Source organism: Schistocerca serialis, chromosome 8 (genome assembly GCF_023864345.2).
Source record: "Schistocerca serialis cubense isolate TAMUIC-IGC-003099 chromosome 8, iqSchSeri2.2, whole genome shotgun sequence".
NCBI classification, from domain to species: domain Eukaryota; kingdom Metazoa; phylum Arthropoda; class Insecta; order Orthoptera; family Acrididae; genus Schistocerca; species Schistocerca serialis.
The window spans coordinates 154381632-154397373 of record NC_064645.1 but is presented as its reverse complement, the minus strand read 5'-3'; the positions used below and the strand labels follow the sequence as shown (position 1 = coordinate 154397373).

The following is a 15742-nucleotide window of genomic DNA, read 5'->3' as shown; positions in this document are numbered from 1 at the left end:
CCAAATCTGATTGTTGATGGTGAAGTTACCTGGAGGCATACAACAGGTCTAGGTGAAATCAAGTTAATTGTTGGCTGTTTTTACCGGCCACCCAATTCATCATGAGAGTTTTAGAGTCGTTCAAGAAAGTTGGTACCCAGTAGTGTGGAAATATCCAGATCATGCAGTAGCTGGTTAGTTTCACGTTCCATAGATCATTTTGCATGATAAATTGTAATAATGTGGAATAAGTCATTTTATGCTCATAATACAAATTAATTTGTAGTTAGTGCTACATTCTGAACATTTATAAGTTTTTGTTGGAGGTGACTTTAACCTACTGAATATAGACTGGGATCCTCACTGCAGAGGGTACAGACAGATAGTCTTGTGAAATACTTTTGAGCACGTTTTCTTAAAATTGTCTTGAGCAACTAGTGCGAGAGCCCACATTCATTGGAAATGTTTCAGACCTTATTGCTACAAACAGACCTGACCACCTTGACGGTGTCAAGTATAAACAAGGATTAGTTATCATGATGTCTTCATAGTGACAGTGGATACAAAGAGTAATTTATGGCAGCTGGTAGATATTGCAAATCTCTTGTCCAGCGCAACTTGCCCAAGCAACTGGAATAAAGTGCAGGTGCCTCCTGCGTATAAGAAGAGTAAAGGAACAGACCTGCAAAATTGTGGACCAATATCCTTAATGTCAGTTTGCTGCAGAGTTACTGAACATACTCTCAGTTCGAATATAATTAATTTACTTGAGACAGAAAAGCTTCTGTCCACAAATGAGCATGGTTTTAGAAAGCATCGCTTGCGTGAAACTCAGCTTGTCCTTTTCTCACGTGATATCCTGTGAACCATGGATGGAGGGTAATAAGAAAATTCCATTTTCTCAGATTTCAGAAAAGCATTTGACATGATAGCTCACAAACAACTGATATGACGATGGTATGAGCATATGGTGTAGGTTCCCACATATGTGAGTGGCTAAAAAAATTCTTAAGTAATAGAACGCAGTATGTTGTTCTTGACAGCAAGTGTTCATCAGAGACAAGGGTATCACCAGGAGTGCCCCAGGGAAGTGTGATAGGACTACTGTTATTCTCTATATACAAAAATGACGTGATGAACAGAATGAGCAACAATCTGTGTCTGTTTGCTGATGATGCAGTGGTGTACAGAAAGGTGTCATTATTAAGTAACTGTAGGGGAACACAACATGGCTTTGACGAAGTTTCTAGTTGGTGTGATGAATGGCAGCTGTCTCGAAATGTAGATGAGTCAGAAAAACCATCCCATAATGTTTGAAAACAGCATTAGTATTCAGTTGCTTGACAAAGTCATATCAGTTAAATATCTTGGTGGAGTGTTGAAAAAGGTATGAAACAAAAAAAGCATTTGAGGATTGTGATAGGAAAATCAAATGGTTGACTTGGTTTATTGGGAGAATTGTAGGAAAAATGTAGTTCATCTGTAAAGGTCACTAAGTATAGAACAGAAGTCTGACACTTTCTTATGTATTACTAGAGTGTTTGGGATCTCCACCAGGTCAGATGAAAGAAAGACACCAAATCAATTCAGAGGCAGGCTACTAGGAGGAAAGGCAACATTATTTTCAAGGGAGACTATTGAGAAAATTTAGAGAACTAGAATTTGAAGCTGACTGCAGAAAGGTTCTACTGCTGCCAACGTACATTTTGCTTAAGAAACATGAATGTAAGATAAAGAGAAAATAGGGCTCATACAGAGGCATAAAGACAGTGATTTTTCCCTCGCTCCATTTGTGAGGGGAACAGGAAAGGAAATAACTAATGGTCGTACAAACTACCCTCGGCCATGCCCCATATGGTGATTTGTGGAGTACTTTTGTAGATGTAGACGTACTGGCTGAACAGTCTGTTCCCCTCCAACTCATTCCCCGGTTTCCTTCAGTAAATGCACTTGGGGTCCAAAAGTTAACAGTAGTGTGTAGCATTTGTTAAATGCCATAATTTATGTTCCTCACTAATTATGCAGAAAGCACCTTAACATCTTATATTTCATCAAGTAGTTATTAAGCTTGGCATAAGAACTCATTAGTATCAATTGAGCCATGTACAGAGTAAAATGTGATAATTCAATGCGTAACAACAACGTAGAAAGAATAGATTGCTGCGCATCATACAGAGATTGTGTTGAGTCACAGGAAGGCACGACGAAAAAGACTTCCAAAATACTAAGATTTCAAAGGCCTTCTTCTGCAGTAGAAAACACACACATACCCACACAACACAACTCGCACACACTTGTCCTATGCTGGGGTCTGACTGTCTGCACCCTGAGACAGTAGTGGTAGAGTGTGTGTGTGTGTGTGTGTGTGTGTGTGTGTGTGTGTGTGTGTGAACTGCACTTGTTTGGATGTGTATGTTTTCTACTGCAGAAGAAGGATTTTGACTAGAGTTGTGCTCTACTAAAACTATGGTTCAGTAGTTTTAGCACAGTACAAAAATGATGTAGTAAATAGTAGGATTACTGGTAGTAATGGTAGAATTGGTAGGGAAAGAAACATCAGTGAATATGTGAAAGAAGAAACTGGGAGCCTACAACTTCTCTCGGTTTGTTTGTTTGTTTTGCACATAATTAGAACCATACATCATTCAGTGTTAGTCTATTGTGTATTTATATTCTTGCAAAACATAAATTACAATTTATAAGTAATAAAAATTAGCTGCTCGCATAACTTCTGGACTTCTATGTAACTGAAACAATTACTTTTGATTCAAGTACAGTTTACGTGCACAAAAAGCTATACAATTATTATTGCTGTTGTTTTGTACTCAGTAGAACGTTCATCATGATCAAAGGCAAGAGTTTCCTGTTATCATTGATAAAAGCAAAAGTTGTTTAGCAGCCACAAAAACGTGTTGTAAGCAAGCTTGACGAAGACTTGAAGTGATGTTTGGTAGGTTTTTTCTTTATGCATTTTTTAAATTTTACCTTTTTTTTTAAGGAAATTTTATTTTCCAGCACTATATGATAAATCTATATGTTTTCTGTATTTCTAATGCAACATCCTTCTATTTCACATTACAAACCAACAATTTTCGAATAAAACATTAGTTAAACACCGACAGTTTGTATTTTGGCTTAAGTACTGTTTGATAAGTAACAGACCAGAGGGTAACAATGTAGAACAAAAATGTTCCATGGATTACATGACCCTCCGTACATCCTCACTCAGTTTCTAGGGGAATCTAATAAGAGACTGGTTGCATACGCAAACAAAGCGATCAAAATGAAGTAACACCCGGTAGGTATGCAACTACCTCACATCCAGGTAACATGGTTATGATATTACTTGACCAAAGCTATTAGGAAAATTACCATAGGGTACACTTGCTTACAACAGTATATATTAGCCTGCAGTAGTTTTACAACTCTAATTTTGATCGAATGCTTTGATATTTTAGCAGTCTTTTACATGTGTCTGCAAGTGATTCAATGCCTCATCTGTATGGTGAGTATTTCAATGTCTGCCATTAAACAAGGAAACAAAAATTTCCTCAAAGAAGGAACTAACACTTTTTCATGGCCCATAGCGTCTGTAGGCATGTGTAATACTCCAAACTGCACTGTGTGTTCAGAAAAAGGAACCTGAGAAACTCTTAAGCATGTAAGAAAAGTGAGCAAGTAGTGGTGCAATGTATGGCAAATAGTTTTGTGTCTTTCTTGGATACAGGTGATAAAATGTATAATGTGAAAGACAACAACGGAATAACATGTATCAGCATAGTGCATCTTTAAATGCAGTGGAAATGTATGTTCCACTTTCTGTGTTTCACTATTTACACTTGTCTCGGATTGTCATGTACTTCCATTTGTTAAGTGTGGTTTAGTATAAAATGATGCCCCACCAGTCTGCTAACATCTTTTCCCCAGCGGAAATCATAGAATTTGTCAGCACAGTGGTTGTTACATATTTTCATTTATTAAATACAAGGTACAATAAAATTTATTTTGTTATGTAGGTTCAAAACCTGGAAAAGGAGAGGTTCGAACGAGAGCAGACACTTTCCCGACTGCGGCAAGCTGCTGACAGCCAGCAGCAAGATGTGGCAGATTTACGTGCACAGGTAGCTGAGATGAGTGCTCTGCGGATGCAGCTAAATCAGTGAGTAGTGTTGTAACCTGATTGAACCTAACAGATGCAAATTCAGAGTGGTCGTTAGTATTTTATTCAATTTATGAAAGTCAGAGATTAAATGTATATAGTAAATTCAAGAGAAATGATGAATAAAAATGTGTTTCGGCATTGTGGTACAAGGTAAATCCTAATACAAAGAAATGTGAGTACAGTATGTATCTATAATAATGGAGATAAGCATAGGAAAGTGGCCTGATACAGATTACAATATGAAATTGAGACAGTTAAGATAGTTGCAGCTTGAGAAGTATGGCAGATATGAACTTCCAGCATGACACTTATGCATTCATTCTCTGAAAGAAACAGCAGAGATGGTGAATGCCATATAAGAGTTTATGATAGTTGGGTATACAGGGTGTTTCAAAAATGACCGGTATATTTGAAACGGCAATAAAAACTAAACGAGCAGCGATAGAAATACACCGTTTGTTGCAATATGCTTGGGACAACAGTACATTTTCAGGCGGACAAACTTTCGAAATTACAGTAGTTACAATTTTCAACAACAGATGGCGCTGCAAGTGATGTGAAAGATACAGAAGACAACGCAGTCTGTGGGTGCGCCATTCTGTACGTTGTCTTTCTGCTGTAAGCGTGTGCTGTTCACAACGTGCAAGTGTGCTGTAGACAACATGGTTTATTCCTTAGAACAGAGGATTTTTCTGGTGTTGGAATTCCACCGCCTAGAACACAGTGTTGTTGCAACAAGACGAAGTTTTCAACGGAGGTTTAATGTAACCAAAGGACCGAAAAGCGATACAGTAAAGGATCTGTTTGAAAAATTTCAACGGACTGGGAACGTGACGGATGAATGTGCTGGAAAGGTAGGGCGACCGCGTACGGCAACCACAGAGGGCAACGCGCAGCTAGTGCAGCAGGTGATCCAACAGCGGCCTCGGGTTTCCGTTCGCCGTGTTGCAGCTGCGGTCCAAATGATGCCAACGTCCACGTATCGTCTCATGCGCCAGAGTTTACACCTCTATCCATACAAAATTCAAACGCGGCAACCCCTCAGATGGTGCCCGGCCACATCGCACGGCCGACGTCTTTAATTTCCTGAATGAATATTTCGATGATCGTGTGATTGCTTTGGGCTATCCGAAACATACAGGAGGCGGCGTGGATTGGCCTCCCTATTCGCCAGACATGAACCCCTGTGACTTCTTTCTGTGGGGACACTTGAAAGACCAGGTGTACCGCCAGAATCCAGAAACAATTGAACAGCTGAAGCAGTACATCTCATCTGCATGTGAAGCCATTCTGCCAGACACGTTGTCAAAGGTTTCGGGTAATTTCATTCAGAGACTACGCCATATTATTGCTACACATGGTGGATATGTGGAAAATATCGTACTATAGAGGTTCCCAGACCACAGCGCCATCTGTTGTTGAAAATTGTAACTACTGTAATTTCGAAAGTTTGTCTGCCTGAAAATGTACTGTTGTCCCAAGCATATTGCAACAAACGGTGTATTTCTATCGCTGCTCGTTTAGTTTTTATTGCCGTTTCAAATATACCGGTCATTTTTGAAACACCGTGTATGATGTGCCTGCTTGTGACAGTCTTGTCTCCACATGTATACATGTTGATGAGGAAGTACTGCTAGTGATGTGGATTACATGGCATGATCGATTTGTGTAGCAGTCAGTGACTCACTTCCATATAGACTATGGAGACTAGAAGCGTGCAGTCACAGTGAGGTGCAGTTGTAAGTAATCCAATTTACTGTATCTGTGACAACTGTCTGTAGTCTGTATTCAGTGAACAGACATTTTTATAACAGTATTTATTGAACCTTTACTGTAAGCTGTCATAACACAGTTTCACATTTTGTATGGTTCATTTCTGTAGTATTTTTTCAGTGTCAGATGAGCACCTTTCCTTTCATAAAGGCTGTCTAAAACTGCTCAAAAAATTTCACACTACCCTCATGACTTGATTAGTTTGTGCTTTTTTGATCAACATCACTTTTCCAGTACTCTTTTGACCCCAGGAAGTCACTGTGTACAACTAAGTGCACTGTGTCTCCATTTGTAAATGGGACAATGCAGCTTCTGTGCACTGCTCAGGCTGCTGAAGTGTGTTAAAGGTCCACCTTGAACTCAAACTGTGTGCTCATTGGCATTCTGTTGCAAGAATGGCTTTAAGCACTGGAAGTTGCCTACCAGATCGGCATACTCGACAGTGATGTCATTCAAACATTCAGTTGCAAAAACTTTGACTTGCCTCGCAGTGAACATACTTGAACATCAACACAAGAATATGCCCGCTACCTACAAATTATGTCTTATAGGTACTGCTAGAAGAATACAACAGTATTGTGCACTGCCTTTTGGAGGCAGCTGGGTGGTCAGTATCAACCCAGAGACCACTTAGCCATCCCAATATGTTCAATACAGTAGGCAACCCCCACCCCAACCCCCAGTACCATAGTGCCTGAAGAAGATGGTCAAGGGAACACCTGGAATGAAACTTGGATCAGTGACTTCCGATTCTCTTCACTGACAATGATAGGATTTGTCTAGACACCTGATCATTGTGGTAGAAGAGTGTGGACACAACCAGCCATACAGTTCCATGAATTCAGCAAGGAGATGGATATGTCATTTTTTGGGCGGGTAGACACATCTCATTGCTAATTTGAGGAATGTCCAGTGTTAGGATGGTATCTTCCTACATGATGTCCAGTCCTACAGTCAACATTTCAGTGATGGGTTAGTCTTTGAAGATGATAACGCTCGAGCACACTACATCTGCCTTGTGAAAACCTTCCTCCAGGATGCAGGAATCAATAGAATGTAATGGCTTGCAGTATCTACTGACATGAACTCGATCGAGCTGCTTGAAACCAATTTGACAGCTAGTGCGTTTTCAGAGGAAACCTCTCTGATGCTTGATGACCTTAGGAGAACTGCGGCTGCAGACTGAGATGGATTTAAGCAGTAACATCTCAGCCACCTTGTGGACAGCACAACAAGGAGGATCCAACAGGATGGAGCGGCACCAATTTGAATCTTAGCTATCGCAGATTTGATTTGGCAAATCTGCAGAGATGCGCACATTTGATTAGACTGCTTTTGTTTTTGTTCATCATAACAGTGCCACAGAGAAGCTCCATGGTTTGAATGACACTTACTCTGAATGTTGTAGATTCTCAGCTGACAATTCACTTACTCGGATAATATTTTGCCTTTATTCATGTCTCTAAAATTCATACAGTTAGCGTCAGCAATGCATGCAATTTTTTTAAATTTTTTGTTTATTTTTTTTTTTTTTTACGAGGAGCTGTGTATCACAGCTGCTAAGTATTATGTAGTCCAAATAAAGAGAAAATACTGAGAAGCCAAACATCATATGCGAGGTTTTGTAATTACAATGCTAATGCCACAGCTGAGTCACATACTGGTGTTGTCAGTGAGCAGGAGAGGCTATCTGCAAGCCAGGAGGAAGTGGAGAGGCTACGGCAGACAAACCAAGAGCTCCAGCAGGACACCACGGCATGCCGCGAGCGGGAGGCAGAGCTGCTCGATTTCACTCAGCGTCTCACTGACAAGAATGTACGTCTTCAGTCAGAGTTTTCAGCTACAGAAGCTAAGGTGTGTTGCTGTGATGCTCATAACTGCAGTAAAGCTTATGCAGAACTGTTAATTTATATTATCGTATGTTAAATGTGTTAATTTTCATACATTGTAATCAGTTTATGTTAATTGTGGATAGGTTAGTCCATTTATGCCATCAAAATATTAAAGAGATGCTGTGGTAGCTTGCATTTTGACACTAATCCATTATTGAACTTTCACAGAATTCTGGACTGCCAATACCCTTGTTCTTCTACAAAGAAATGATTAATTCCTGTCAGGCAGACAAAGGAGGAAAAGTATATACTGTTTATTTTACTGTACTGCATTTCACCATGTAAAAAATTAAGTATAATCTGTTGAGGATCAGACGTTGGAGCTCTGTCTACTTCACCATATTGTACCTCTTCCAGTGATTTAAGCTGAGGCTGTGTGAGAATACAGAAATCAGAGCTTCGGCGTAATGCCTGTTGAAATTTTGCAATCACTTCTTGATAGATTGGTCGAGTCAGCTGTGTTAGTAAAGAAAAATTTCTTGAGGTCAAAACCAGTCTTAAGACAGTCCTGAGAAAGGGCATTAGCATCAGAAAGCCAACAGTATGTCCAGAGGCTAGCTGGTTTACCTGGAGAGCTTCTCTGTACTTGGAATAGACTTTCCAAAATATCTGGAATCCATCTATCATTGTCCAGTTTTGGACAAACTCATTATGAGGCGCTGCTGTCCGCAAGTAGTCCATCACTAACATTGACTTTTGAATGACATGTTTAGGTACCAAGAGAACTGCACCATTGTTACTAGTGCGGTGTAGCAAATAGAAGTAAAATGTCACATACACTGGAATTAAGTTGTTGCTAGGATTGTCATCCATGATTTCATTTAGCATTTGATTTTGTCCAGAGTCACTATATTTGTTTTGCACCAACTTGGGAAATGTGTGTTTGGAGATTAAATATTTAATCTTGCAGTCATTTGCCAAATGACTTTTCGTATAAGCCATTTTACATCAGTTTATTTCAAGTATAACAGAAAAACATGTTCTCTGGTCCAGTCACTGGACAAACTGAAACCTTAAAATCAAGTAACATATTTAAAGCAAGCAATAATTCGTAGCCTTATTCCCAATTACTGGTACTTATAATGTGATGTATGGTTACAGGGTAAATGATAGGCGTATGTTAGAAATTAGATCAGCTGGTTGAAACTACATTGATTAGTTAAATTCTTCAATCAGTCAATCAACAAAAACAATGTGGTATAATTTTGTGAGGTATAAAGAACAACTTACTTCTTTTAAAATATATTCCACATATACAGATGTTTCTTCAGGCTCATCTGCTTGCCCACAATTTACAAACTGATGTTAACACTTTGTAGACTAAGTGCAAGCTTAGTCCATGGCACAACTTTGTATTAAAAAGATTGCACTCGCGCATAGATTGGGCAGCAATTTTCTCAATGCACGAGCCATCTGTTGCTCAAAACTGACTCAGTTGCATATCAGAACAATGTAAGGACATCTCACTACTTGTCCTTTTACTGGTACTGCCTTCTGCTGTCAGTTTCTAGAATTATTTTGAAAGAAACTTAGTGAACATAACGGCTGCTGTCATGAATGGCTGAGCCAGTAAAATCAAGCTGGTGTAATTTCATCATGTAGTCATTGGTTTTGTAGTTTGCTATAATTCTGCTACAAATACATAAAGTTTGTTAAGTGAGCAAGAAATTTCGAAATATCAGGAGGAAGAAATTGCTCTGTAACATATCTCCCACATTTTTGTTTTATTTTTTTTATTTTAAGGATAACTGTACTTTCTGTCATCATTATTTTAAAATTTGTAATATATCAAAGAACCAAAGTAAATATGAAAAATAAATTTTGAAGCTTGAAACCAAGCTCCAAGATTTATTTTTTATATTTACTTTAGTTCTTTAATAGATTACAGATTTTAAAATGATGATGACAGGAAGTATAGTTATCCTTAAGAAAAAAGAATAAATAAAAAAGGAAGAAAGTTTGAGTATTAGTATGTATTACTCTTGAAGATACAACAATTACATAGGTGCCGGTAACAGTTTAAACAGTAGCATAAATGGCTGGCTTCCTGGGCCTGATATTCTTCTAAGTGGCCAGTCTCCAAAATTGTTTCATAACATTGTGTTCATGAATCATGACTTTTCAATTAAATTACATGCAACTTTCATACTTCAATTTTTCCTGATAGCCCCACCTTCAGTATTTGTTTGGTACTGTTGTGCCTCTTTACTGTAATAAGAAAGAGGTCTCCAAAATCAAACCCCAGTTAATTAAAGGGTAAAGACTTATATCTAACCATATGACAGGAGGTGTATGCATGGCCAAATAATGACAAAAATCCTAGTTTTTGGAAATGAAGGTTGCTTCAGTCAGCTAAAGAGAGTAAAAGGTTGAAGGTATCAATGAGATGATATTCGAGGGTTCTGTGTGGATATATTACAGGCCACTGGAACAAACTAGGCAGATGAGGTTGGAGCAACAAGGAAACCCGTGTTGAAATGCCAGTAAATGGTATGGTAGTATACTTTTAAGTAAGGATAGAAAGATGAACCAGTGTATGATCTCTTCTATGGGCGTATTTTAGTATAGAATCTTGATCGTAGTACAGGGTCAAAAATTTTTGTTGTACCCAAAGGAAATTGAAGAATGGAACTTTATCTTACTATTACAGTGATTTTATTCCACGACTTCCTGACGCATTTATCAGTTTTGTGTTCCATATATTATTATAATCATAGACTTTGTTACAAAATGTGTCATTAATACACACTTACGTATATATTTTGTTACTTATTACTGTCCTAAGACTAATCTTTTGCTTTAAAAATATTTGTGTTGTCTGAAACACTTTTTATTTCCCCATATAGATTGTCAAAAAGTTTTTTAGCTATGTACTCCATTTCTGAGCGTAAGTTGCACAGAGTATAAAGTAATAGAGACAATTTTTCTGTCATGTATGAGGCATATCCAGAAAGTAAGCACCATTTTGGAAACAAACCCTCATAAAAACATATTTTCAAACCAAAATATTTTTACAGGAAACAGCATTTCTTAAAGTATTTTTCTACATAGTTGCCAGTATTGTTCAGACATTTTTCATAGCTGGAAACCAACATTTTTATGCCCTCTTCATAGAAAAGTGACAGCAGTTGAGATGTTTATATTTTCCCACCTCTGCGTTGCAAATATTTTGAGTGAAATGCCCAGTCAATGCGCTGTTGTTTTCATGTCAATTCTACCAACATTGAGAGTTGTTTAGTTTTCCGGGTTTTGTAAAATTCCTGGATTCATGTCTCCTCGCTGTGCAGTCTATGAAAAGGATTGCAGAAGACTCCCAAATAAATTCCAAAGTACAGTGCAGTTTTAATACCAGTATATTTCCAGGACTCTGGTGTCCGAGCCTTGTGAACTGTACTGGTTACATCACATGTACCCAAAGTTGACATCAAACGACACAGAGTTCACAACAATCAACAAACGAGTGAACCTACAATACATTTGCTCGCAACCCCAGCCAAAAAACGAGTGTTCCCGAGGCGCCTGCGTGACCTCTATTTATACTTTTGTTAACAATTACGTACAATGAAAATCACAATTTTATGTAAAATCACAGTTAAAAGTTAAACCGAATATGAGCTACACATTGCTAAAAATTTACGGTCTCAGTGCTGAACAAGGTGAACCTATTTTCAACTTAGTTATGAGTTAATATAACATTTTCTGACCAATTATGTTATAGGTAACAATTACATTTCTATATTTGTTTATAACAAATCAACTAGTGCCTGAATTTTAGTGCTAACATATATCGGAGATTCAATTAACGTGCTTTATTTATATGTTCTATTTAATTTGCTGTAGTAATTTTATAATGATAGGTTTACTGGTACATCCTGACCATGTGCTCTATTTATTTCGATTAGTTACAGTATTAATTTCACATTTATATTGTGTTTCTCACATAAAAACAATGTTAAATGCTTTTGGCACATTCAAAATACACACGGTGGCTTTTACACATATGGTTTCAGCAAAGCATCGTTTTCGAATTATATGTATACTGAAATAGTGGCTATTTTTGTATGTAATTGGGAAACAGGTCACTTTACAGTTGGACAATTAGGACTGGTGTTTATCTTTAATGCTCTCCGAGGGGTTCTGATAGGTAGCAATGAGATACAGTAATATATGTATATAGTTCTTTTTAACTGCACAAATGTACCATAAAATCTTTAAATATGTATTAATAACCTTAGTGTATCTTCACACAATTCACCTTTCATTTCTGGATAAGCCGATATAAATACAGTATGGTCTGTTGTCTGTAAAGATGTGTAACTGTTTCTCACTAGAAAATACATATTGGTTTTTCCTGGCAACGTATGTTCAAATCATAGTCCTCACATATCACTAATAGTCACAATCGGTAGGATGTAAATGTCAAATAATCAGTACATCTGATGATGCAGATGTTGTTGTTGTGGTCTTCAGTCCTGAGACTGGTTTGATGCAGCTCTCCATGCTACTCTATCCTGTGCAAGCTTCTTCATCTCCCAGTACCTACTGCAACCTACATCCTTCTGAATTTGCTTAGTGTATTCATCTCTTGGTCTCCCTCTATGATTTTTACCCTCCACCCTGCCCTCCAATACTAAATTGATGATCCCTTGATGCCTCAGAACATGTCCTACCAACCGATCCCTTCTTCTGGTCAAGTTGTGCCACAAACTTCTCTTCTCCCCAATCCTATTCAGTACTTCCTCATTAGTTATGTGATCAACCCATCTAATCTTCAGCATTCTTCTGTAACACCACATTTCGAAAGCTTCTATTCTCTTCTTGTCCAAACTATTTATCGTCCATGTTTCACTTCCATACATGGCTACACTCCATACAAATACTTTCAGAAATGACTTCCTGACACTTAAATCTATACTTGATGTTAACAAACTTCTCTTCTTCAGAAACGCTTTCCTTTCCATTGCCAGTCTACATTTTATATCCTCTCTACTTTGACCATCATCAGTTATTTTGCTCCCCAAATAGCAAAACTCCTTTACTACTTTAAGTGTCTCATTTCCTAATCAAATTCCCTCAGCATCACCCGACTTAACTCGACTACATTCCATTATCCTCATTTTGCTTTTGTTGATGTTCATCTTATATCCTCCTTTCAAGACACTGTCCATTCCATTCAACTGCTCTTCCAAGTCCTTTGCTGTCTCTGACAGAATTACAATGTCATTGGCGAACCTCAAAGTTTTTATTTCTTCTCCATGGATTTTAATACCTACTCCGAATTTTTCTTTTGTTTCCTTTACTGCTTGCTCAATATACAGATTGAATAACATCGGGGATAGGCTACAACCCTGTCTCACTCCCTTCCCAACTACTGCTTCCCTTTCATGTCCCTTGACTCTTATAACTGCCATCTGGTTTCTGTACAAATTGTAAATAGCCTTTCGCTCCCTGTATTTTACCCCTGCCACCTTTAGAATTTGAAAGAGAGTATTCCAGTCAACATTGTCAAAAGCTTTCTCTAAGTCTACAAATGCTAGAAACGTAGTTTTGCCTTTCCTTAATCTTTCTTCTAAGATAAGTCGTAAGGTCAGTATTGCCTCACGTGTTCCATATTTCTACGGAATCCAAACTGATCTTCCCCGAGGTCGGCTTCTACTAGTTTTTCCATTCGTCTGTAAAGAATTCGTGTTAGTATTTTGCAGCTGTGTCTTATTAAACTGATTGTTCGGTAATTTTCACATCTGTCAACACCTGCTTTCTTTGGGATTGGAATTATTATACTCTTCTTGAAGTCTGAGGGTATTTCGCCCGCCTGTCTCATACATCTTGCTCACCAGATGGTAGAGTTTTGTCAGGACTGGCTCTCCCAAGGCCGTCAGTAGTTCCAATGGAATGTTGTCTACTCCCGGGGCCGTGTTTCGACTCAGGTCTTTCATTGCTCTGTCAAACTCTTCACGCAGTATCGGATCTCCCATTTCATCTTCATCTACATCCTCTTCCATTTCCATAATATTGTCCTCAAGTACATCGCCCTTGTATAGACCCTCTATATACTCCTTCCACCTTTCTGCTTTCCCTTCTTTGCTTAGAACTGGGTTTCCATCTGAGCTCTTGATGTTCATACAAGTGGTTCTCTTCTCTCCGAAGGTCTCTTTAATTTTCCTGTAGGTGGTATCTATCTTACCCCTAGTGAGATAATCCTCTGCATCCTTACATTTGTCTTCTAGCCATCCCTGCTTAGCCATTTTGCACTTCCTGTTGATCTCATTTTTGAGACGTTTGTATTCCTGTTTGCCTGCTTCATTTACTGCATTTTTATATTTTCTCCTTTCATTGATTAAATTCAATATTTCTTCTGTTACCCAAGGATTTCTACTGGCCCTCGTCTTTTTACCTACTTGATCGTCTGCTGACTTCACTACTTCATCCCTCAAAGCTACCCATTCTTTTCTACTGTATTTCTTCCCCCCATTCCTGCCATTTGTTCCCTTGCGCTCTCCCTGAAACTCTGTACAACCTCTGGTTTAGTCAGTTTATCCGGGTCCCATCTCCTTAAATTCCCACCTTTTTGCAGTTTCTTCCATTTTAATCTGCAGTTCATAACCAATAGATTGTGGTCAGAGTCCACATCTGCCCCTGGAAATGTCTTACAATTTAAAACCTGGTTCCTAAATCTGTCTTACCATTATATAATCTATCTGATACCTTTTAGTATCTCCAGGGTTCTTCCATGTATACAACCTTCTTTCATGATTCTTAAACCAAGTGTTAGCTATGATTAAGTTGTGCTCTGTGCAAAATTCTACCAGGCGGCTTCCTCTTTCATTTCTTAGCCCCAATCCATATTCACCTACTACATTTCCTTCTCTCCCTTTTCCTACACTCGAATTCCAGTCACCCATGACTATTAAATTTTCGTCTCCCTTCACTATCTGAATAATTTCTTTTATTTCATCATACATTTCTTCAATTTCTTTGTCATCTGCAGAGCTAGTTGGCATATAAACTTGTACTACTGTAGTAGGTGTGGGCTTCGTATCTATCTTGGCCACAACAGTGCGTTCACTATGCTGCTTGTAGTAGCTTACCAGCATTCCTATTTTCCTATTCATTATTAAACCTACTCCTGCATTACCCCTATTTGATTTTGTGTTTATAATCCTGTAGTCACCTGACCGGAAGTTTTGTTCCTCCTGCCACCGAATTTCACTAATTCCCACTATATCTAACTTTAACCTATCCATTTCCCTTTTTAAATTTTCTAACCTACCTGCCCGATTAAGGGATCTGACATTCCACGCTCCGATCCGTAGAACGCCAGTTTTCTTTCTCCTGATAACGACATCCTCTTGAGTAGTCCCCGCCCGGAGATCTGAATGGGGGACTATTTTACCCCTGGAATATTTTACCCAAGAGGACGCCATCATAATTTAACCATACAGTAAAGCTGCATGCCCTCGGGAAAAATTACGGCCGAAGTTTCCCCTTGCTTTCAGCCGTTCGCAGTACCAGCACAGCAAGGCCCTTTTGGTTATTGTTACAAGGCCAGATCAGTCAATCATCCAGACTGTTGCCCTTGCAACTACTGAAAAGGCTGCTGCCCCTCTTCAGGAACCACACGTTTGTCTGGCCTCTCAACAGATACTCCTCCGTTGTGGTTGTACCTACGGTACGGCTATCTGTATCGCTGAGGCACGCAAGCCTCCCCACCAACGGCAAGGTCCATGGTTCATGGGGGGGATGATGCAGATTGCTCAATCAAAACAAAATGTATCTTATACTACAAATTAAATCACATGAAAATATCTTACATAACAAATATAAGCAAACATAGGTACAAAAAACTAACGTATGTATTGTCGGAAGTTTGTGTGTCAGAAAGGTATCGTAGAATGTGGCAACAGTGTTTTTGAGAAGGAAATGTCACATCAGCTGG

The 15742-nt window shown here is 38.6% G+C and overlaps 1 protein-coding gene across 1 annotated transcript in view; it reads left to right on the top strand.

Moving 5' to 3' along the window:
• The window catches only part of LOC126416059 (coiled-coil domain-containing protein 186-like), a 197924-nt gene that overhangs the window by 77275 nt on the left and 104907 nt on the right, over positions 1 to 15742 (top strand). Inside the window, exons 7-8 of the mRNA XM_050083534.1 lie at positions 3996 to 4138; positions 7588 to 7768. Of these exons, the coding sequence (XP_049939491.1) occupies positions 3996 to 4138; positions 7588 to 7768 (324 nt within the window). The remainder of the gene's footprint in view (positions 1 to 3995; positions 4139 to 7587; positions 7769 to 15742) is intronic.